Here is a 22,861-nt window from a genome sequence, read left to right as displayed (position 1 = left end):
TATGATTATTTATTTTCATTTAGATTCATTTTTTTTTTTTTTTCTAATTAAATTAAACAATTTACTATTTGTAAATTTTAAATTGAATTCTTTTTTTTTTATTAATCTTTATAAATATTATAATAATTAAATATTTTTATTTTTAATTATTATCAAAACTTATTTAAATTTATTATTTTTATACAAATTTTAAAAATAAAGTTTATAAAAAAAGTTAATTTAAAGATTTTAATTATTATAAATAACTCTATTATTTAATAACTATTATATTTTTTAAGTGATATATAATTTAGTATTTATAAAAAAATATAATATTCAAATTTTTAAATAGAAAAATAATTAAAATTGCCTATTTCGAAAAAAATAAAATATATATATTATTTAATAAACTTATATCTAAAATAAAATAATATATACAATAAAAAGATTTGAAAAAAAAAAAAAAAAATGGAAAGAAATAAATTAATATATTTTTTTTTTTTTTTCATATTTTATAATTTTCATTATTAATAAATTTATTCAATAAAAATTGAGTAGTTTTATCTTCCGAAAGTCTTTTTAAAGGAATAATTTAAATAGCTTTTTTAATAAAACCATATTCTAATTTACTTGAAATAAAAGAAATAAAAGCTGCTATAAAAAATGCTATACTAATAACAATACTAGCTAATACTTAATAATATTTATATGTTAAAGATAAATTATTTAAAATAATTTTTATATCATTGAACATTTAAACTTATATTTCTTATAAAATTTCCATTAAAATAATATAAACTTAGACCTACTGTGTATATTCTATGCTTTATATGTATTCAAAAGATTATTTAAATTCCCATTTATTAAAGTCTTTTGTTTAAACATCACTTATGATTGCATTTATAGTGTTTAAGAGTCCCATATTGACTATTCCAGCAGAACTTTTGAGACATGCATCCATTTTATTTTATATAATATTTTAAAAATAACTACAAGTGTTTCCTTAGACAATATTGTTAACGAATTATTTAAAAGAATTGGATTAATTACTAATTTAAATTTTCTCAAAAATTTTAACAAAATTAATTATAGTATTTTCTAAAGATTTATTTTTGGAAATTTCTAATTAATTATTTGGAACATAATAAAATACTAAATCACGAAAATTTTATTAAACATGTTACATTCCGCTTTAAATTAATTATAAATTTTAGGTAAAAAATAATGTAGAAAATTATGTTTATGATGAGACTAAAAGTGAATAATTATTTATAGGATTTTGTATGTTTTATATTAGATATTTAACAAATAAGAATGTCTATTTTTCAAAAAAATAAAATAAATAAAATAATATTATTAAATAATATATTTACACTTAAATATACACAATTACTAAAAATTAAAATTATTAATAATATTATCATTAATTTATTTTTGGATTTATTTTATTTTATTCGATCAAATAAATATACTGTATTGAATTTATTTTTAGTTTCTTTTACATTTCTTAATATTGTATTATTTTATATTTATTTATTTTATTTCAAATTTTCTCCCATATTTAGAAATTTTAAACTTTTCATTGATAAATAAACTAACATATAAATAATTATATAAATAAATAATAATAAATATAAAATTACTTTCGTTTTCACTTTCAATAAGATTTTTTGTAAGTTTCAATTTCTATATTTCTTCATTTGTTTCTTATTCGTTTACTCTTCCAATAACCATTAATATACTTTATATATTTAAAATATATTATTTATAAGGCTTAATTGCTAAATAAAGAAAAATAACAACAAAACAAATCGAAATGATAAAAATAATGAGATTAATTTATAAAGTAAGATCATTCTATTCCTAAAACTCTTTTTCTATTAACTTTTGTATTTATAAAAATTACTATTCAAGTAGATTAAAATTTTATTAAATAATAAAAAGTACTTAGGAATTAAAATTTATATTTTTTTCATCCATTTAGAATTAATATTAAAAATCTAAAATTTTAATTAAAAATTCAAAAAATATAATTTTAGTATTTTTTTTGTTTCTTTATTTAAATAATACACTTATATTTCACTTTCTAAATAAAAGTATTAAAAATCATGCAAAATTTACTTAACAAATGAATTATAAATAACCTATTTAGTTGAGGAGTAGTTTTCTTTTAAATTTTGGAAAAAAAATTCCTATAAACCTAATTTTTTTATATTTTAGAAACTTATATAATTCCCATTTAACGAAAATAATGTATAAGAGGCCATAATTTATTCACAAAAGGCAAAATTATCAATTATTTAAATGTATGAATTGAAAAAGAAGTCTAAAAAAATAAACATTATTATTCCAAAAATAAGAAATAAAACCCATTAACTAATATAACAAGTAAAAAATTTCAAAAGAAGTTTCGAAACATTCTTTTTATTTGAAAAAATATAAATTTGTTTCATATAATTATTCTATTTAGCTTATTTTATTGACGAATTCTAACTTTTATGGAATAAAGTACTATCAATTTCTATAGAATTTTTCAATGAAGAATCTTATTTTTCCTCATTATTAGAATTATCTCTATATTCATGTATACTTTAACTTATAACATTATGATTTAAAATCTATAATTGATTTAAAGATATAGAAGTGTCAGAATATTCACAAGACCCTTAGCTTTTAATGGAATTATCGTCATCTTCTAGATTTTTTTTGAGAATTTTATATTCTGTTTTGGCTTTATTACGAATTATTATCTTTTCTTCTTCTATTTTTTTATCTTGTTATTTTATTATTTCTTGAGGTTTTATGTTTTTTATTATTTATTATTATTAATTAAATAAATTTTTTGTTAAAGAGTTATTTACGTTATTTTTTTATTCAGAATCTAATTCCTCTTCTTCATTTATTTTCTTTAAACTAGTTGAATTTGTTATTTTTTCTTGATTATTTGTTTAAATAGGGATTGAAGAAAAGCTTTTTTATCTTGTTCCTTATTATTCATTGTCATTTGTGAATTGATTTTAAATTTTAAAAATTCATTTATTGCATTTATTCTTCAGTTAATACTATTGAATTTTATTATATAATTTAATTATTTTTAAACTTTAATGATTTCTCTTTTAAAAGTTATTCTTTAAAGTAGAAAGATTTATTATCCAATTAGGGATTTTCAATAATAGTCTTTTTGGGAACTTATTTAAATTTTAAAATCTTATAGTGTGTAATCTCTATAATATACATTATTAAACGGTTTTTTTTTTCATATAATTCGATATTTTCTTTATGAATTGAAAGTGTAGTTTCTAATGTTAGTTTTGATTTTTTATATTTTTATGAAAATTTTTTGGTATTAAGTTTACTTTAGATAAATTAAATTTAATTATATTATTTTTTTAAATTTTATTTCTATTTATATTCTTTTATATAATGATAGAAATCTTTTTTTTTTTTATTATTATTATATTTAAAACAAAAAAAAATACTATATGGTATGCTTATTTCATATTTTAAATTTTCGTGCTATTATGTATTATTATCATAATTATTTAAAACTATATTTATATTAGGAATTAAAAAAGAAATGTTTATATCGTTCAAAAGGTTTCTATTTATTTTGTTTTTACATAAACTATTTAAAAAAATAGCAAAGTTAGATGTTATTTCTTTTATTTAGCCTTCTTCGTCAGTTAAAATAAATTGACTTTCAGTTTTTAATTTAAGAATAAGAGCAGAAAAACAAAATTAATTTCCAATATTATGCCAATAATAGTTAACATATAAATTTATAGGAAATATAAATCCATCTATTTAAAATTAAATATTTTATAACTTTATTATTAAAATAACCTTTCTATTTTCCTAAAGCAAATCGATATTTTCTTATTATTTTAGATAATCCAGTTTCGACTAGTCTATTAATAAACATATCATGCCAAATACTTATACAATCTGGAATTAAATCATTTAAAGATTAAATAGTATCAAATTGTATTTTTTTATAACCAAAAAAATTTGGTGTGTTTTCAGAAAAAGAAGTAATTTTGGCAATCGAAGTATTAAAACTACTTATAATTGAAGATACATTACCTATTACATTATAAATATTTATTGTATATATATAAATTTAAATAATATATATATATTTATATATATAATATATAAATAATTTTTATATATTTTTTTTTAACCTTTTAATATATTAATTGAATGAATTTGATTTTTATTTAAAAATTTATCTTTTATTTTAATATCTTCTATGTTTTATGTTAATTATCTATAATTATTATAATCATTAAGTATTCTTAATTTAAATATTGAATAAAGTTTAATATATTATATATTATTTTTATCTAATTATAATGATTTTTTAAACAATTTTTCTGTTTTTTCAGCTTTTTTCATTAATTAAAGTAAATCTTTTTTAAATTAATCTATGTTTTCATATCCTTTTATCATTGTTTATAAAGTATTTATTTTATTTTATAAAAGAATTTATAGATAATTTTTCATTTTTTTTTCGTTTCCTCACTTAAAACAAGTTTTTCAAAATTTTCGAATTAAACTGCTTATTATATATCTTTTAATCTTTTTTTTTATTTTTTTATTTTACTTTGTTTATTTTTTACCTGCATGAATATTTCATTGATTTATCAAAACTTTTTATTTAATTTTCTATTATTTAAACACATGATATTTCTATAATTTTAAAAAAAAACTCTTCTTAATATATTTATCACTATCACTTTTCATTATATATAATGATTTTATATAATTTCTTTATTATCGAATACTAAAAAACCAAAATCTCATAGAAACATCTTAAAAAATCTTTTTTTTTATAGAAATAAATAAAAATAACATTAAATAAAAAAAATTATAAAAATTAAATACCTAGTTTTGTTTAATATAACTTTTTTTTAATTAAGTCAATAGTTATCTCAAATTATAATCAATAAATTTATAAATCCATTCTTTAAAGTCTTTTTTTTAGAAAAATAATATTTATTTATATGTATATATATATATATATATATAAAACAAAAAAATTAAATACTCTAATAATTATTTTATTATCTAATATTCGAAACACCTACTGGTTCGAAAATAATTGAAAATTGCGGATTCTATTTAATAGAAAAACAAGGACATTTTATATCTAAACATATTTCCATATGATTACTAATAATCCCGAATGCAATAAGTCTTTATTGGAAATTATTTGCGCTTCTTTTCGTTAATACTATTAGTTCTTCGAAAAACTAACAAGCATAAAGTGGTCTTTAAACAGAGTTAGATAAATTAAAACAATGGAGTGAGTTAATTTATTTATGAAACAAATTTTTTTAAATAAAAAATAAAAAAGAACCAAAAATAAAAAAATATCCTTTAAAATAAGATTCTTTTTCTACTAAATCATAATAAAATAAAGCTATAAGTATACTCGAAAACATATATTGATTCAAAAATTATATATAAATATTTGTATAATAAAGTTCCATGAAAGGAAAATTAGAATAGTATTAATAATAATGAAAAATTCCTATCAAAAATGCAAAAAAAGTCAAAACTTCCTTACATTAAGTGTAATAAGGGTATGAGAGTAAAATAAAAAGAAATACCAGTGAAAATTCTGCAATTTTTTGGTAAGAAAATCTTGTTTTAATTGGATTTATTAAGCATAATTCACATGAATTATAGACTAAAAGGTAAATAAAACAGCTTATAAAAACAAATAAAAGCTATAAAAGACAAAAAAATAAAAATATTAATTTATAATTATCCATTTAGGGTATATATGAACATCTAATTTCTATTAAAGGATTTGTTTAAGAATCAATATAAGTACAAAAAATACCTCCAAAAGCAATATCAGTTTTTATAATAAAAAAAAACCATTTAAAAAGTTCAGTGTAAATTTTTATATATTAAATACCTTTTATTTTTAATTAGGAAGCTCGATCTTATTTGTAGGTTGGAATCAAAGATAATTAAAATATAATTATGTAAAATGTTATATCAGAAAACAAAAGAGAAATAAGAAAAAAAATACAAAAACTATGAGAACTTTTTGAAATTAAAGTCAATAAAGGAGTTATTCGTGAATTTTTAGCAATAAAACATATTATTTAGAGGATTTCATCTTATTTGGGAAAATCTGTCAAAGATAAGGGAAGTCCAAAAAGTTGAAAAAAATAAATTGTAATTAAAAATTAATTAAATGTTTATGAATGCAAATATTCTTTGTCTGCTCGGGTTAGAAAATTCCAAATATTAGCGAGTTTTTTTAATTAAGAATATTTATTTTTTTGCATTTTTATTAGGTTTACTTTTTTTTATAATTTTATTAATTTTTTAAATTTTTTGTGTTTTTTTTACGATAATTATAAAGATTTTTTAAGTTTTTTTTTTAGATTTATATATTATTTATATATTATGTTTAAAAATAATTAAAAAAAAAAAATGTATAATATTATAAATAAGTTATTTACGTAAAAATAAAAAAAAATTTGACTATATGTTTAAATTAAAAATATATTTTTATTAATAAATATATAAAAAATAATATTTATATATATATAAATATATATTAATATATTTAAATATATAAATTTTATATAAATATTTATAAAAAAATGATACAGATAAATTCTTTAAAGATTCTTAAAATTTTATTTTTGACTATTTTTTCTTTTAATAATAAAATTTTTAAAGAACAAATACAAAAAATAATTTAAATCTTTTACATTTTCTGGTTTGTTAATATTAATAGTCTTAATATTTATATTATTTATTTTAATAATAAAAAATAATGATTTTAATATATTAAATTAATAAAATTGAAAGACTTATTATGAATTAAAAATGATATGAAAAATAATAATAAACTTTATATCTATTTAAATAATTATTCCATTATTTTTTATTTTTTAATACAAAAAAAATATATAATATAAATTTTATTTTATTTATATTAATGATTATGTAATATATATAATATAAATTAATTTTTTTTGTTTATAAATAAAATGGATTGTATTGTCTATAAATTCTTTAATTTTTTTATGCTTATTAAAAGTGTTAGATTTAAATTAATTATAATTTTTTTAATAATTTTCCTATATATTATAAAAAAAAGCAAACTATAAATATATTTTTTTATTAAAAATATATATAAATTATTTATGTCTAAATATATTATCAATAGTATAGACTATTTATAATTGCGTTTAAAAATAAAATAAATATTTAATGCATTTAATATTTCCTATTGTTACTTTTATAATTTTTTTCATTATATATTATATAATATAAGAGTTAAAAATCAATTAAGTAATAATATAAATATAAGAACTAAAAGATATATTTTATATAAAGTATGAAACTTTAATATTAATATTAATTATAAATATAAATTAAAATAGTAATTAAATTTTAATTATTTTTATAAGATAATGAAATTAAAATTTAGAAATCTATCTAAAATTCGTAATATATTTATTAATATAAGAATAATAATATATAAAATAATTAAATTTTAAATTGTTAGAATGCTATATAAATTTTTTATAATATGCATATATAAAAATTAAATTGAATTGTTTAAAAAAAAAATTAAAAAAATTAAAATTTAAAATAAAATATAATATAATAAAAAGGATTAATTTTTTTAAAAAAAATCCTTTTTTTTTAAAAAAAAATAAACTAAATATAAAATAAATCATTCTTCATGTAAAATATCAACCCAAGGATAAGATGTATGTTATTTAATAAATTAAATAACATCATTTTCATCCCTATTTCCTTCATATTTAATAGGCTAACTTTTACTTCCATTCTTAAAGAAAAAGATAGTCGGATATCCACTAATTTAGACATCCTCAACAGCATTATTAACTGCATCATATTTTCCGAAAATAACATTAGGATTGACTTTAAATTTTTAAGCCAAAGCTTCTAATTTAGGTTTATATTAATTACAATGTCCACACCAAGTAGCATAATACATCACAAATAAATCTTATTTGCTATTTTTGACTACTGAGTCATAATTTTTCCTAACAATATTAAGAACAGCTTCATTTGGATTATTTTCTGGAATAGGGAGTGATTTTATGTATTTGGTAAGTTTTTTACTTTTGAATTAGTTTATAAATCTATTAATATTTTTTTCATTAAATTCAACTTCCATTAAATAATTAGCCTCGTTTTTAGAATCTAATATAAATAAAGCTGGATAAGATAAACTGGAGGCTCCTATACTTTCTTATAATTTACTATAATTGGAGTTTTAGCTATTTATAGAAGAAAAGATAATACTTTCTTTAACTTTTTTTTTTTATTAAAAAAAATAAAATAAAAGAAAAAATTATTTTATGATTTTTTTATTTTTATTTTTACTTTTTCTTATTTTAGCTATTTCTTATAATAATTTAATTGATTCTTCATCATTTGGTTCATGGAATAGAAGAACTCCAGTATTTTTATTAGAATAGATTTTACTACTAGCAGCATCTCCCCAAGGCATAACTAAAGGATGAGAGAATTCTTCCAAAAACTTTTTAATTTTATCAACTGTGACTTCATTTTGATATTCATTTAATTTCTCATCGAAATTCTTATATAATCTTAATGCAGGTTTTCCTTTTTAGATATTTAATTAATCTAAGACTTCTTAATTGAAAATATGAACGAATTTTATATGATCATAGTCATGTCCTAAACTTTAAAATTCTTAAAATTCTTTATCATTTTCAGATAAACCGAAATAAGCAAAAATTACCTTTTTTTAAAAATAATATAAATAAAATAGAATTCATATTTTATTTTTTAAATAAAAAAAAATGAAAATTACATCATTATCTTATTTATATTCTTCTAACTCTTATTTTGATGTCAATAAATGAGAAGATGGGCCTGTTTTTTTTTCTATCCATTCAAGAATTTCAGAAGATGTTCTTCCTCCTGTATATTCGGAAGGATTGCCGTTTCTGAAGAATTTTAAAGTAGGAAAACCTTAGATTTTAAATTAAGAAGCAACCTATTTTTATTCTGTAGCATCTAATTTTCCTAAAGCTACATTAGATTTACTGTCTTTTAAAATAGTGGCAGCTTTTGCGTATTCTGGAGCTAATTATTTACAATGACCACACCAAGGAGCGTAGAATTCAACTAATATATTGTTATATTGTTTTAATACTAATTTAAAGTTTTTATCTGTTAATACTATTACGTTTTCGTCTAGTTCAAAATTTAGTTTTTATTCAATTGTAAGAAGTGACGCTATAATAGCAACTACAACAAAGTTTATATATAATATAAATACAGTTTAGATTTTCATTTTTATTGTTTTTAAGTTTTTAAAATAAAAAAAATTATAAATATTATTTTTTGTTCTATATCTTTTTTATTTATTTTTAGAAAAATGTATCTATTTTTTTTTTATATCTTCTTGTGAAAAAAATATATAATTTTTTTTTATTTTATAATATATATAAATTGAAACAATATAAAATTATTTAATTAAATAAAAGATATATAAGAAATATGGAAATAAAAAAATTAATATATTATATATTTTAATATAATTATATATTTAAATATTTATATAATTATATAATTATTATTTATATATATATACATATACATATATTTATATTTATAATAACATTAATTTTTATTTTCTTTGCTTATTTTTTTTTTTATATATAATTTTAATTTTTTGTTTATTTTAATTATAAGCAATTAAATTAATTTTATTTATGAATAGTTTATATTTTTATATTTAAAATCAAATTTTTTCTTCAATAGATATTATTCTTTTGAAATTTAAATATTTATTTTTTTATGAAAAAATTAAAATATATATTTTTTTTAACATTAGAAATATATATATTTAAATATTTATATATTTTATATTTTTTCAATAAAACGCTTTATTCTTGATTGTTTTATTATTAGAATTAACATTTATTTTTAAGTAAATTTTTATTTATTATTTTTTTTTTTTTATTTTATTTAAATTTAATCTCTATGTTTATATTTTTAACTTTAATTAATAAATTAAAACTTTTTTTAAAATGTAGATTTATATTGTTAACTTTGTTTTAATTTTTTTTTTATGAAATATATTTTTATTCCTGATTTGAATATGCAGTTGCTAATTTAATATTTGAAGATAAATTAACAAATTATTTGATTTATTTTAATAAGCTTATTTATTTTTTGAACTTTTACCTTTAATTCTTTTTTTCTTTAATTTATAACGAATTTACTTTTTTAAAAATATAAGTATTCTCCCTCCTCTAAAACTATAAAATTTTTTCTGAATAGTATTAAATGTTTTAGTAGTAATTTTTTTTTACTTAATAAAATATAGGTTTGTTTATGATTGTATTTATTTTAAGTTTCATCTAAAATTTTCCTTTAATGAGTAGGATAATTATAAAAAAGGATTAATATCTAAACTTATTTAAGATTAACTTTATTTTTTTATTTTTAATATATTTTAAAAATATAAATTTTATCAATTTAATTTTTTTTAATATTTGATAATATTTTTTATTTAAATTTTTATTTTATTAAATAATAAATTTAAATTTTTATTATTAGTTTTATATTTAATTTATTATTTTTTAAATTTTTTAATATATATATTTTTATAACAAAAAATTATTTTGCTTATTTAAATAGTACTAAAACTTAATATTTTTAAATTATTTATTTTATTTTAAAATTAAATTATAATATAAAATTTATTATCATAGATTATACTATTATTTTTTATAAAAAGTAATTATAAATTGTAAAATTTAATTTATACAAAATATTTAGTTTTTTTTTTTAGAAGAAGAATATATATAATATTATAATATATTGTATATTTTATTTATATCTTTATTATTTTTTAAATAAATATTTATTATATAAAATATTTTTTTTTTTTTTTAATTAAATGTTATAATTAATTTATAAATAAAGTTCTTGTATTTTTTACATAATAGAATAAGAATATTAATTTTCACGCAACTTTTAATATAATTTGAATAAAATTTACGAAAATTAATATATTTAAAAATAAAAAAAAATATTCATTAATTGTTTTTTTAAAAAATAATAACTTGTATTTTATTAATTGGTGGGGGGACAAAACATTAAGTTTTTGTATATAATTTTTAATTATTTTTATTTTATTGACTTAAGATTAAATATTATACTAAATATTAGTATACATATAGTTATAAAATATTTCTTTTAAAAAAATTAATTTTATATAATAGTGGATATAATATAATATATTATAATAGATTTTTTATTTTAATAATCAAATATATTTTTATTGTATATATTTATTTTTTTAAATATATTTTTGTCAATTTTTATATTTATAAATAATAATTTAAATAACTTTTTTTTATAATGTAGGTGGGGTCCACTGAAAAATATAGATACTTGTAATTTATAATTTGTAAAAATTTTAAAATGAATTTTAAAATATATATATATATATATATATATATATATATAATTAATATAAATATGTATATTTAATTATATTTGTAACAAAAGAGGCTGTTTATTTTATAAATGTAATCAATAAAAAAAATTATTAATTTATTTTCAAAATTATAAATTATTTTTTAAAAAATAAATAAAAACAATTAAAAGAATTAAAGTAAAAATTAATAATTAAAAAAAAATGTAATTACTACTTAACTAAGAATTCAATTCTCAATACTAATAATAATAAAAAGAATAGGAAAATGAAACAATATTTAAATGCTTTAAATGCTAAAAAGCTTTTTCTAAAAAAAGCAAAATGAACCGCCATATTAAAGAAACACATTTAAATATAAAACAATATATATGTTCTTAATGTGGAAAGAACTTCAAAAGAAATTCACATTTAAAAAGGCATTAAATATCTCACAGTTCAAATCCAAAGCCTTATTTATGTACTTATAAATAATGCAAAATTAGATATAGTTGCAAACATCATTTATAAAGACATATAAAAATAATACATATGAAATAAAATTAGTTTAAATGTAATGAATGTGATATGGAGTTTTTAAAGAAAGTTTTTTTCAATAGACATATGGTTAATAAACATGGAAAGTAAAAACTAAAAAAATACAAAGTTTAATAAGTTAAAGTAGAAAATTAATTGATTAAAAAAAACATTATTGAATAATAATAATTCATTAAAAATAATATATAATAATAACAAAGTTTAAATAAAATTAATTAAGAATGTAAAATTTAAGAAATTTATAAATAAGATGACTTAAAATAAGAAAATAAATATGAAAATAATGAAATTATATAAAAAATAGAATTTTTCTAAGAAATACATTAATAATAATAGAAGTTATAAGTAAACTTTTAATTAAATTTATAAAATAATAATAATAATACTTTGTTTAAAAATCAAAGGAAGTTGAGTTATTTTGAATAAGAAAAAAAAAAATGAAAATAGCTAAAACTTTAGTATTTTTAAAAATTTATTTAATTAAAATGAAAAATAAGGAATTTTTAACAATATTTATATAAATTAATATTAAGAAGAAAATTAGAAAAGTAATTTTAATTAATAAATTAATGAAATTTCTAATTTTTAAAATATAATTAAAGAATAAATCTAATAAAAGGAAAATATATATTAAAATTAATAGATTTAAAAAATATAATAGTAATGTAAAGAATAATAATAATAATAATAATAATAATAATAATAATAATAATAATAATAATATTAATAATAATAATAATATTAGTAATAATAATAATAACTTTATAAATTTAAAAAATTTAATCAAGAAATAACCTTTTAACAAAATAAAACATAAAAATAATATAAATGTACATTTGAAAATTGTGATAAAATATATACTAAAGTATTATAAAATATCTATATAAATTTATTATTTTTTATATATTTATATTTAGCTTTCAAATTTAAAAACACATATAAGAGCTTTTCATTTAAAAAGAAAAGATTTTGTTTGTGAATTTTAAGGGTGTAGTTCAGCATATTTACATAAAAAAAGCTTAAATGAGCATTATGTAAAGTATCATAAAGAAACTGCTAAAGATAGGCATGAAAAAGCAATTAAATAATAATTAATAAATTTATAATACGATTTCGAACAAAATAATTAAATTGATTATATTGGTCTTAATTTTTAAAATAAATAAGAAATAATAAATATAGATAATAATATTTACTTAAAGTCGTAATAATAAAACAGCATTGATTATTTATTTGATTAATAATAGCTGTTTTATAATAATTCGATATAATTTTAAAATAATTTTAACTTCAATACTAACATTTAATGTTCTTCTTAAAATAAAAAACCAGAATTTATGATGGTTTGACTAATATGATTTTTTATTTTGGAAGCACTTAATATTAAAAAATAAATATTTATATAAAAATGTTATTTTTTATTTTTTTAAATAAAAAAATTATTATTATTTTTTTTATAAAAAAATCTAAAATATTTAAATAATTATTTATATTTTAAAAAAGGATGTATAATAATTTAATTAATTATCTTTAATATTTATTTATTAAAAAATAAATAAAAACGAACAAATTAAAATAAATATACATGTATTTTATATAAAATAATATTCTTTTATTATTAATTATTATAAGATTTTTATCTAAAAGATAAATTTAATTAATAAATTTAAATAATAATAGTAATGAACCAATAAGAATTTTTCCTTTAAGGGAACTGGGAAGGTTAAGGTAAATTAATGAATAAATAGGTATAATATAATGAGTAAATAAAAGTAACAAACATTAAACCTAATATATATATGTATATACAACAAACTCAAAAAATACCTGAAAAAACACCCATGCATTCCGAATGTGGATATTTTCGTTTAATAAATGGAAAAGTTGAATTATGTATTAGTCATCCTTTCGGATTATGCGAAATAGAAGAAGGAGTTCTTCAAGAAAATAAATAATTAGAATTAAATATTTAAAATATTATTAGGACTTAAAGTGCAAAAGAGCCTTTTGCTACTGGAGTAAAAAGAATATTTAAAATAGAAAATAATAAATTAGTATATGATCTTTTTTTATAAACTAATAAATATGAAATGAGACATCATTTACATTGTGAAATGGAAAAAAAATGATATTATTTTTTTTATTTATAAAGATTTATATTTATTTTAATATTTTTTTTTTATATAATTTTTTAATAATATCATTCTATTAATTGTATGTTTTGAAAATATTACGATTAATAATCAGTAAAATAGTTATTATATTAATTAATTTAGATATTATTAGATTCTTATACTTAATTATCAATAGAGATTTTCGTAAAATTATTAGAATTAATAGAATGTTAACTTTATCTTTTTTAAGAGGAAGAAGATAAAGATTCTAATAATTTAGAATTTCCAAAATATATAGAAGAATTTTTATTTTCTATTTATTAAATTTTATCTATTTATTTTATTTCTACTGTACTCTATTAAGCATTCCTTTTTCTGGTATTATTATTATTATTATTATTTCTCCTTGAAAATATACTCCTTTTACTTACATCGCTTTTATTATGACCTATTCTTTATTTCAAAAAACCACTTTAATTAACTTAAAGTAATAATTGGTTAATTTCTTATTGTCTTTTTAATTAAGAGTTTTATATTAAGATTTATATGACGTTCGAGTAATTATTATTAGGAAAGTATATATTAAAATTTTTCATAGTATCTGTTATTAATTCCTTTTATTCTTCAATTTGTTATTCAAATTAAGAAGAAATATTATTATTATTATTATTTGCTATTTATATTTGGGAATATTAGTAATAATGCGGTACTGCAGTTAACGCAATTTATTTCTAAATTTTAGTTTTTAGTTGATTTGGATTTCTCTCAGTTTTTTTTAATAAATTATTTAATAAGTCTATTATTATAGAAAGTCTTTGTTTTTAATAAGTGTTTTGGTCTATTGGTTTTTTTGATAGTTATTTGATTCTTTATCTTTATAAATCTTGCTTTGTTTAAGATTGTATTTATGAAGAAGAAGAACATGAACTATTTACCTAGGAATCACTTTTTTTGCTTACTATAATATCTTTTTTAATTAGACATTCTATTTACAAAGGTGTTTCTTAATTGCAACTAGAAGATGAGGAAGATTAAGAAGAATAAGAATTTTAGGATAATAAAGAGTTTTTTTATTATTTTAATTATTAAATATTTATACTGGTATTATTATTATTATTATTATTATTATTATTATTATTATTATTATTTGTATGTGCATTTTATATACATATTTCATTTTTATTTTATTTTTTTCCACTATATACAGTATTCTTTACTTTTTTTTCTTACAAATTTTCCTTTTCATTTGTTAAATAAGGTAATTTATCATCTGATTATCTATTTTTTTAATTTGAAGTTTATTCATATTATTTAAATAATTTATTATTATTAATCTATGATGATTTTTTAAAAGAAGAAGAAGAAGAATATTTTGATTAAGATTTAGATTTAGAAGAAGAAGAAGATGAAAAAGAAGAAGTTGTAAAATAATACTCTTCATCATTATCAGAATCATAATTTATATTCTATTTAATATATAAGTCTATAATATCTTCATAATCATCTACAAAATTTAGTGCGTCATCTTAAATTGTTCTAGTTTTATTTTTATGTTATGCTTTATTGTTTTTTCTGACACATTTTTATCGATGAAACTATGGAGCGCCAATTGATTCATTATATATAGTTTTAAATTTATTGGGGATATAATGTATTATAGGACATTAGTCTATTAAATGGTTTTGTTTTAAACAACAGAAACATTTTAAACCCAGTTTTTGATAGTCATTTTGGTATAATATCATATCGCGTATATAGCAAAATTTTTCGTAGTCTTCAGGAAATTCTTATAAAAGTTGGATAAAATCAGCTCTTTTTATTGTCAAGAGAGAACAAAAAGACTATGTTATTATTGTAAAGTTCCTTCCTAGTCCAGTAAAAAAACCCAGTTCACCAAAGTTGTCTCCAGATGTTAACTAATACATTTTTGTTTGAGCTTTTTCTTTTCTTAGGCAGGGGTTACGGTAGTTTATGCAGATTTCAACTTTCCCTTTTTCTATGAAGTATATTTGATTGTCGATTATATCACTATGGTCAAATATTTTCTCATTTGGAGTATAATGGAGCTCTTTTATTAAAGGAATTATCCTAGGAATGATATTTTCGCTAAAATTTGTCTTAAAAATTGGAGTATTTATTAATATTTATTTATTTGCTTCCATTAATAGTTACTCTTTAAGGTTATCAGAGAGTTAGTTTATTATTTTTTATTCCAAATCACTGTTTTTAGTTAATTATTCTCTCCAATAATAATCTAAATATTATTAAATTTATTCTTGTAATTTTCTTGATATTTTTTTGTTTGCCATAAATGTATTTATTACATTCATATTATATTTTAATTCTTTTTCGAAAGCGAAAAATTCTTAAAAAATAGTTCCTAATATACATATATTTATATATGTATATATATATATTTACCTACTGAGTTTACTGCATAAGCAAAGACACCACATGCTATCATCATAGCAATACTACATATTACAATTTCAATATTATTTTAAGGATTTATATCTCCATAACCAACTGTTATCATAGTTACAGTAGCAAAATAATAAGAGTTTAAATATTAAACTTACCAATCAAGATTTTATATACTTCGTATTGAAAGCCATGATTTTTAATAATTTTAGTAAGTATTAAGACCTACAAAAAGCCAAATACATGCAAATATATGAGATACAAAAAGCACAAAGGCTAAAAGTTAACAAAGAGATATTATATTTATGGCTTTTTTATTTAAAGAGAGTATGTTTTCGACTCTATTAAATAATCTTTGAATATTTTTTAGTTTTTAATAGAAAAGAAAATAAATTATAAATTTTAAAAAATAATTTATAATTTCCATTTAATTAATAAAAAAAAAAGGAAGAATCGATACTATATCTGAAAACCAATAATTTTTTAAAAAATAAAAAAATATTTTACTCCTTTTTTAAACTAAAAAACCTTTCTAATAATATCCAGTATTTAAATTAAAAACAAGATCAATAAAAAAAATTAATGGAATTAAATAATCTACTTAGCTTATAATCAATTAGTTAAATTTTAATCCATATATTAAATGAATAGGAATGTAAAATAATAAAACAGTTATAATAAAAGCAATTTAAATGTCCCAAAAAAGCTTAAAATAACTCTAAGGATCAAATATTGGTATTTTTTAATTTAAATAAATAAATATAGCTTTTATATTGTTTTTTGAATTAAATATTTTATCATCTTATAAATTATTATTATCTTTAATTCCTTTTGTTTATATATTTAATGTTTTATCATTAAAAAATCTATGTTAACTTACCTGTAATTTTTATTGACGCCTATTTGATGTTTGATTAGCTACATTTTACACTTATTGTTTTAATTTTAATTTAAATAAAATATCTTTTAATGGACTTGCTTAGGATTAATTTAAAATTATACTATTATTATGTAAATCATTATTTTATGTTTATATATCTTGCATTAGTCCTCTTTTAACTATAGCCAAAGGTGTGCTTGACATATTTGATATAATTTTTTACTATAATTTCATTTAAGATTATTAAAATATATTATATATAAAAATTTTATAAATTAATTTATTATTATTAATTTTTAATTCAATAAATATTTATTGCTTGTTAGTTTAAAATAAATAAATTTTAATGAATCAAATTTGTAAATATTTTATTTAAATAAATTAAATATATTATTTTATACAATATAAAATAAGAGAAAAATATATTTTGAATAAACTTATTTTAAAAAATTATTATTTAAAAACAATATTATATATATAAAAATTTAATAAAATAAATAATTAAAAATATATATATTTAAATTATATAAAAAATTTTTATAAATATTAATAAAAAAAAAAATTGTGAATTAAGAAAAATTATTTATTATTTAATTAAAATATATTTATTAATGAAAGAAATTTATAAAAATAAAAAATTTAATTAATTATAAAAAATATAAAAAAATATAAAAATAAACAAATACAAATATATTATATTAATTAAAAAAAAAAAAAGAAAAAAATAATAAATTAATCTTATATAATAAATAAATAAATATATTATATAAAAATATATTATTAAATAAATGAATATTATTTTAAATAAATATAAAAATATATTATTATATATTAAAAAATATTAATATTTACAATTAAATTATATAAAAATAACAATTATATAAATATTAATATTTAAATAATTTTTATTAAAAAAATATATTAAAATAAATATAATAAATAATTTTAAAAAATAAAAATTATATTAAATAAAATAATTATTATAAAAAAAAAATATATTTATATATTAGATAAATATATTAAAATATTTTTTTTTATAAATTATTTTTATATATTTAAATAAATAAATATATATTTATATATCGAAAATTTTATATATTTATTTATCTAAATAAATATTTTTATTTATTCTATATATTTTTTTTTTTTTTAATTAATAAAAATAAATAAATGTAATAGATTATAAAATGCATAAATTAATAATAATCAAAAGATATATATATTATATTTTAAAATAAAAATATTTAAATAATTTAATATTATTTTCTGGAGTATTTATATAATTTAATTAATTAATTTACATTATTTACTTTTAAATTTTTAATTATATATATATTTTAATATTTTTTTTTTATATTTTAAAATATTATTATATAAATATCAAATTATTATTAATTTTTAATATTTTTAGTTATATATATATATAATATTATATTTTTCAATTTATTTTAATTTTTTTTTATATTAAACAAATGATATAAATAAAATTTTTTTTAATATCTTTAAAATATAAAATATATTAAATTCTAAAATTTTTTTAAATTATTAAATTATTTCTTTATTATTATCTAATTTAAAATAAATATATATTAATTTAAATTTTCATTTTTTTTTTTAATTTTCATTATTTTTAACTATTTCATTTTTATCATCTCTCATTTCTTCATTATTATCTTTTTTTTCTTCACTATTTTATTGTTTTTCCTATTCTGTTTCTTATTAATTCGGATTATCTTCATTTTCTTCGCTATTTTCTCCTTATGCTTATTCTTCTTTTGCTTATCTAACTTTTTTCTCAATATCTTCTTGCTTTAAATCTTTATAAGGATCCACAATATTAAAATTAAGTTCAAAATCTTAAGTTTTATCATATCTAATACTATCATCTCCTGTTTCTAAGTTTTTGGCTTATCTCCATCTTAGTTCTTCTTCATATCCCCCACAAACTTAAATAAGATAATCTTTAGCATTTGTAATTTTTGCCTATATATATTAAGATCCTCCTGTTTCGGGATTATTTTTCACATATTATAATATATAATGCTTTTTTTTATATTAATTGTTTTTTTATTTGTGTATATTATATTTTTATTTACATCCATAATTACTGTTCCATTTAAATCGTCTTTAGGATCTATTCCTAAAATTTTTAAAGCCTCCAAAGTTGTCATAGAAGATGTTTATTGAGGTTTTAAACTTATGCTTTGACGAAACTCTTCATATTTTTGATAATATTCTATATATTTGGCTCGTGTTTTTATAAATATGTCTTCCATAGTATTAATTTTATATTTTTCTTTAAATTAATTATAGTTTATGTTTATTTTGTATTATGAAAAATTAAAAAATTGAAATATTTTTTTTTGGTTGTTATTATTCTTAATCATTATTATCAATATTTTCTGGTTTTTAGGATTATTTGGTTTATTGTTAATTTTTTATTTTATATTTGTATTTTAATAAATTATCGAAATTAAAATTTATTTTTGGTATTTAAAATTTATTAAAATCTACTCCACTTCCTTTTGTTTTTTTATTTTGTTATTATTTTTATAAATTACAATATTTTTTTATTTATTTTAATTACTTTTTAATAATTACATATATTTATCAGCATATTTTTCTGTAATTTTTAATGCCATTTTTTCGAATACCTTTTAAATCAAAGGATTAACCATTTTTTTAATTTATACTATTTTTTATTATTATTTTATTTTTTATACCTTATATTTATTAATTATAATTTTATTATTTCTATTTAGAAAATTCTTTTATTTATTTATTGCTTTTATAGATAATTAAATAAATGGATAAATAAATATATTAATTTAAAATATATATATATATATATATATATAAATATATATATTTTTTTTTATTGATATATATTAAATTTTCTTTTATGTTTGTTTTTATAAATATTATTAATATTTATTTGTATATATTATTAGGTTTATATGCAATTTAATAAATACATTTTTAATTTTATTTTTAATCTATTTATATACATAATTATTATTATATAATATATCTTATTCATATTTACAAAATAAATATTTTCAATTAACTAATTCTTTATTTGCTATATTTATTAGTAAATTAATAAATTCACTTAAAGATATCTATATTTTTATTTTATAATTATATTTTAATTAATAATACTTTTTTTTATTATTAAAAATAATTACCATTCCATCATTATTTAAATCACAATCTTTCATAAGATTATTCCAAATTTATTAATTTATTGGAATTCCGCCCATCATACTTTCTAGTTCATTTTTAGTAATTTAACCATTTCCATCCTTATTTTGTTATATTTATTTATTAAAAAAAAAATATACTTAATCTATTAATTTAAATGCTTTTTCAATTTTTTCTTTTGAATACAATTTTTCTTATTAAAGAGAAATAACTAGAAACTCTATATTTAAAAAATAAAATATTTATTTATCAAAAATGAAATTTAGATTTTTTTTTTAATAAAAAAAAACCTGTAAATTCTATTTTTCCACTTCCATCTTAATCTAATTAATTAAAAACTTAATCTACTATTTTTTTAGCTTTTATAGGATCTTTTATAAACTTAATATATCCTATATTTATTTTTGTATATTATTATTCATAAAAATAAAATAAACCTTAAACTAATTCTTTTTTTGAAAGCATTCCATCTCCATTAGTATCTAAAGCTTAAAAGTACTTTATCATATCTTTTTTTTCTTAAGTATTTATAACTTAATTAACCATTAGTTATAAAATAGCAATTCTAAGTTTGTTTTTAGCAGTAAATTAAGTAAGCTTTTTCATCATTTTATCATCTAGTTATTCTATATGGATATTATTGGTTATCCATGGATGAGCTTATGCTTCTGCTGCACTAATTCTATTTTAAGGGTTTAAAGTGAGCATTTTAGAAATTAAATCTTTAGCTTAAGAAGATATATATTTCCAATCTTTTTCTTATATAAATATATAAATTTTATTTTATTTTTAAAAAAAAAAATACTATGAAACTAAACTTATGCGGATTTAATTTTTTAATAAATTTCAAAATCTGAATCTGCATAAAAAGGTGGATACCCACATAACATAATATATAGAATAACTCCTAAAGACCAGACATCACATTTTTCGTCATAAGGCTCTTCTTTTAGAATCTCAGGAGCTACATAGTATGGTGTTCCTATAGTTTGAGTTAGTTTTTAGTCATTTTTTAAAATCGCAGATGCCCCAAAGTCTATTATTTTTAAATTACTTGTACCTTATTAAGTATCGAAAAGGATATTTTCAGGTTTTAGATCTCTATGTACAATTTTATGATAATGACAATATGATATTGCGGATAAGATTTATTTCATGTATGATGCTGCAAGTTATTCTGTAAACGGACTTATTTATTTTATTCTATCAAATAATTCACCTCCTGTACAATATCTTTTTTTGTATTTAAATAAAAATAAAAAAACTATGTATTTTTTTTACTCTGATACTAAATAATGGTAATTATCATCTTCGAAATGTTCAAATATTTTTAATATGCAAGGATGATCTAATTATTTTAATATGGATAGTTCTTCGAATAATTTAGTTTCTTCAACTTTATCGAGTTTACTTTTTTATATCGTTTTTAATGCTCTTTATATTCCTGTTTGTTTATGAGTTGCTAAACATACTGTTCCAAAGCCACCTTTTTATTATTTTTTATATTTTTATTGTTTGATAGTTTTTTTAATTACCTTCTCCTAAAACTTCTCCCAATTTGTAATATTCTAATACACTGCTTTTGTTTTATCGTACCATTCCTTTTTCGATTTAGTATTCTTTTTTATAATATAATGTATATTATTTATAATTATAAATATTTAATAACATGTATCTTGTGCTTCTTTTGGCTTTGATTAAATTAATTTTTGTTCTGATGATTATTAATCCTCTAATTTAGTTACACTCACTTATTTAATATTTATTTTAATTCAGTTTATAATATAATATATTTTACAATATTTTTATTCATATTAAAAATCATTATCATTATTTTAACATTAACAACATCCCATTTTTTTTTTATTTTTTTTAGTATTCTATATAATTTATTTTATTTTTTATTTATTTTATTTATAGTAAATAAAGTTTTAAATTTTATAAAAAAATATTTATTTGTAAAAAATATTTTAAATTATTATTTTAGAAGTTTTATTTTTATTATTAATATTAATTTTTATTTTTATACTATTATTAAAAAAAATACATGAATTTATAATATTATTTACTTTTATATTTATCATAAATTTAATAGTAAAAAATATAAATATAAAGTAAACTTTTTTCATTAAAAAAATAAATATATAATATATTAATGTAAATATTTATATTTAATTATTTAAAATCTTTAATATATTTTTATTCAATTCAAATTTAATTTTATTAACGATTATTTCT

General features: G+C 15.6%; 7 protein-coding genes across 7 annotated transcripts, besides 40 other annotated features; all 7 read right to left on the bottom strand. All coding sequences in view use genetic code 6, as the record gives it.

The window, feature by feature from the left end:
• Positions 1–1,522: 1,522 nt before the first annotated feature.
• IMG5_062520 (hypothetical protein) lies at positions 1,523–1,959 on the bottom strand (the record flags this gene model as incomplete). Its single annotated transcript, XM_004037012.1, has 2 exons — positions 1,523–1,554; positions 1,623–1,959. The coding sequence occupies 2 exons, from the start codon at positions 1,957–1,959 to the stop codon at positions 1,523–1,525; spliced, it is 369 nt and encodes a 122-aa protein (XP_004037060.1).
• A 2,112-nt stretch (positions 1,960–4,071) lies between these two features.
• Positions 4,072–4,136: a microsatellite.
• Positions 4,087–4,136: a microsatellite.
• A 382-nt stretch (positions 4,137–4,518) lies between these two features.
• IMG5_062510 (hypothetical protein) lies at positions 4,519–6,287 on the bottom strand (the record flags this gene model as incomplete). Its single annotated transcript, XM_004037011.1, has 5 exons — positions 4,519–4,560; positions 4,633–4,803; positions 4,867–4,955; positions 5,030–5,383; positions 5,654–6,287. 5 exons carry the CDS (start codon positions 6,285–6,287, stop codon positions 4,519–4,521), a joined length of 1,290 nt encoding a protein of 429 aa, XP_004037059.1.
• A 214-nt stretch (positions 6,288–6,501) lies between these two features.
• Positions 6,502–6,562: a microsatellite.
• Positions 6,520–6,585: a microsatellite.
• Positions 6,533–6,582: a microsatellite.
• A 162-nt stretch (positions 6,586–6,747) lies between the features above and the next one.
• Positions 6,748–6,808: a microsatellite.
• An 859-nt stretch (positions 6,809–7,667) lies between these two features.
• IMG5_062500 (hypothetical protein) lies at positions 7,668–9,313 on the bottom strand (the record flags this gene model as incomplete). The annotated part of the gene is made up of 3 exons (XM_004037010.1): positions 7,668–8,301; positions 8,374–8,755; positions 8,828–9,313. The coding sequence occupies 3 exons, from the start codon at positions 9,311–9,313 to the stop codon at positions 7,694–7,696; spliced, it is 1,476 nt and encodes a 491-aa protein (XP_004037058.1). The 3' UTR covers positions 7,668–7,693.
• Positions 8,359–8,399: a microsatellite.
• Positions 9,314–9,532: 219 nt separating the features above from the next.
• Positions 9,533–9,631: a microsatellite.
• Positions 9,538–9,636: a microsatellite.
• Positions 9,637–10,873: 1,237 nt separating this feature from the next.
• Positions 10,874–10,912: a microsatellite.
• A 553-nt stretch (positions 10,913–11,465) lies between these two features.
• Positions 11,466–11,534: a microsatellite.
• Positions 11,467–11,519: a microsatellite.
• Positions 11,481–11,526: a microsatellite.
• Positions 11,535–11,574: 40 nt separating the features above from the next.
• Positions 11,575–11,612: a microsatellite.
• Positions 11,575–11,618: a microsatellite.
• Positions 11,619–12,650: 1,032 nt separating this feature from the next.
• Positions 12,651–12,690: a microsatellite.
• Positions 12,659–12,763: a microsatellite.
• Positions 12,676–12,764: a microsatellite.
• A 637-nt stretch (positions 12,765–13,401) lies between these two features.
• Positions 13,402–13,470: a microsatellite.
• Positions 13,471–13,651: 181 nt separating this feature from the next.
• Positions 13,652–13,681: a microsatellite.
• A 49-nt stretch (positions 13,682–13,730) lies between these two features.
• Positions 13,731–13,773: a microsatellite.
• An 805-nt stretch (positions 13,774–14,578) lies between these two features.
• IMG5_062490 (hypothetical protein) lies at positions 14,579–16,835 on the bottom strand (the record flags this gene model as incomplete). The annotated part of the gene is made up of 4 exons (XM_004037009.1): positions 16,540–16,835; positions 15,553–16,498; positions 15,287–15,396; positions 14,579–14,631 (listed from the first exon to the last, which is right to left on the bottom strand). Exons 1-4 carry the CDS (start codon positions 16,652–16,654, stop codon positions 14,579–14,581), a joined length of 1,224 nt encoding a protein of 407 aa, XP_004037057.1. The 5' UTR covers positions 16,655–16,835.
• Positions 15,221–15,266: a microsatellite.
• A 1,180-nt stretch (positions 16,836–18,015) lies between the features above and the next one.
• Positions 18,016–18,096: a microsatellite.
• Positions 18,038–18,094: a microsatellite.
• A 43-nt stretch (positions 18,097–18,139) lies between the features above and the next one.
• Positions 18,140–18,194: a microsatellite.
• Positions 18,165–18,441: a microsatellite.
• Positions 18,175–18,246: a microsatellite.
• Positions 18,180–18,250: a microsatellite.
• Positions 18,183–18,263: a microsatellite.
• Positions 18,247–18,394: a microsatellite.
• Positions 18,256–18,390: a microsatellite.
• Positions 18,315–18,416: a microsatellite.
• Positions 18,347–18,406: a microsatellite.
• Positions 18,365–18,419: a microsatellite.
• A 580-nt stretch (positions 18,442–19,021) lies between the features above and the next one.
• Positions 19,022–19,590, bottom strand: IMG5_062480 (hypothetical protein; the record flags this gene model as incomplete). The annotated part of the gene is made up of 2 exons (XM_004037008.1): positions 19,022–19,462; positions 19,516–19,590. 2 exons carry the CDS (start codon positions 19,588–19,590, stop codon positions 19,022–19,024), a joined length of 516 nt encoding a protein of 171 aa, XP_004037056.1.
• Positions 19,078–19,123: a microsatellite.
• A 46-nt stretch (positions 19,591–19,636) lies between the features above and the next one.
• IMG5_062470 (hypothetical protein) lies at positions 19,637–20,097 on the bottom strand (the record flags this gene model as incomplete). Its single annotated transcript, XM_004037007.1, has 2 exons — positions 19,637–19,941; positions 20,007–20,097. 2 exons carry the CDS (start codon positions 20,095–20,097, stop codon positions 19,637–19,639), a joined length of 396 nt encoding a protein of 131 aa, XP_004037055.1.
• Positions 19,948–20,028: a microsatellite.
• Positions 20,098–20,140: a microsatellite.
• A 93-nt stretch (positions 20,141–20,233) lies between these two features.
• Positions 20,234–20,285: a microsatellite.
• Positions 20,253–20,288: a microsatellite.
• Positions 20,289–20,478: 190 nt separating this feature from the next.
• IMG5_062460 (protein kinase domain protein) lies at positions 20,479–21,812 on the bottom strand (the record flags this gene model as incomplete). The annotated part of the gene is made up of 5 exons (XM_004037006.1): positions 21,429–21,812; positions 20,914–21,381; positions 20,764–20,843; positions 20,608–20,724; positions 20,479–20,541 (listed from the first exon to the last, which is right to left on the bottom strand). The coding sequence occupies exons 1-5, from the start codon at positions 21,778–21,780 to the stop codon at positions 20,479–20,481; spliced, it is 1,080 nt and encodes a 359-aa protein (XP_004037054.1). The 5' UTR covers positions 21,781–21,812.
• An 801-nt stretch (positions 21,813–22,613) lies between these two features.
• Positions 22,614–22,661: a microsatellite.
• Between the last annotated feature and the right edge of the window lie 200 nt (positions 22,662–22,861).

Source organism: Ichthyophthirius multifiliis (genome assembly GCF_000220395.1).
Source record: "Ichthyophthirius multifiliis unplaced genomic scaffold scaff_1120509250285, whole genome shotgun sequence".
In the NCBI taxonomy this organism is placed as follows: domain Eukaryota; phylum Ciliophora; class Oligohymenophorea; order Hymenostomatida; genus Ichthyophthirius; species Ichthyophthirius multifiliis.
Note: the sequence above shows the minus strand (reverse complement) of the source record. Positions and strands in the feature narration are given on the sequence as shown.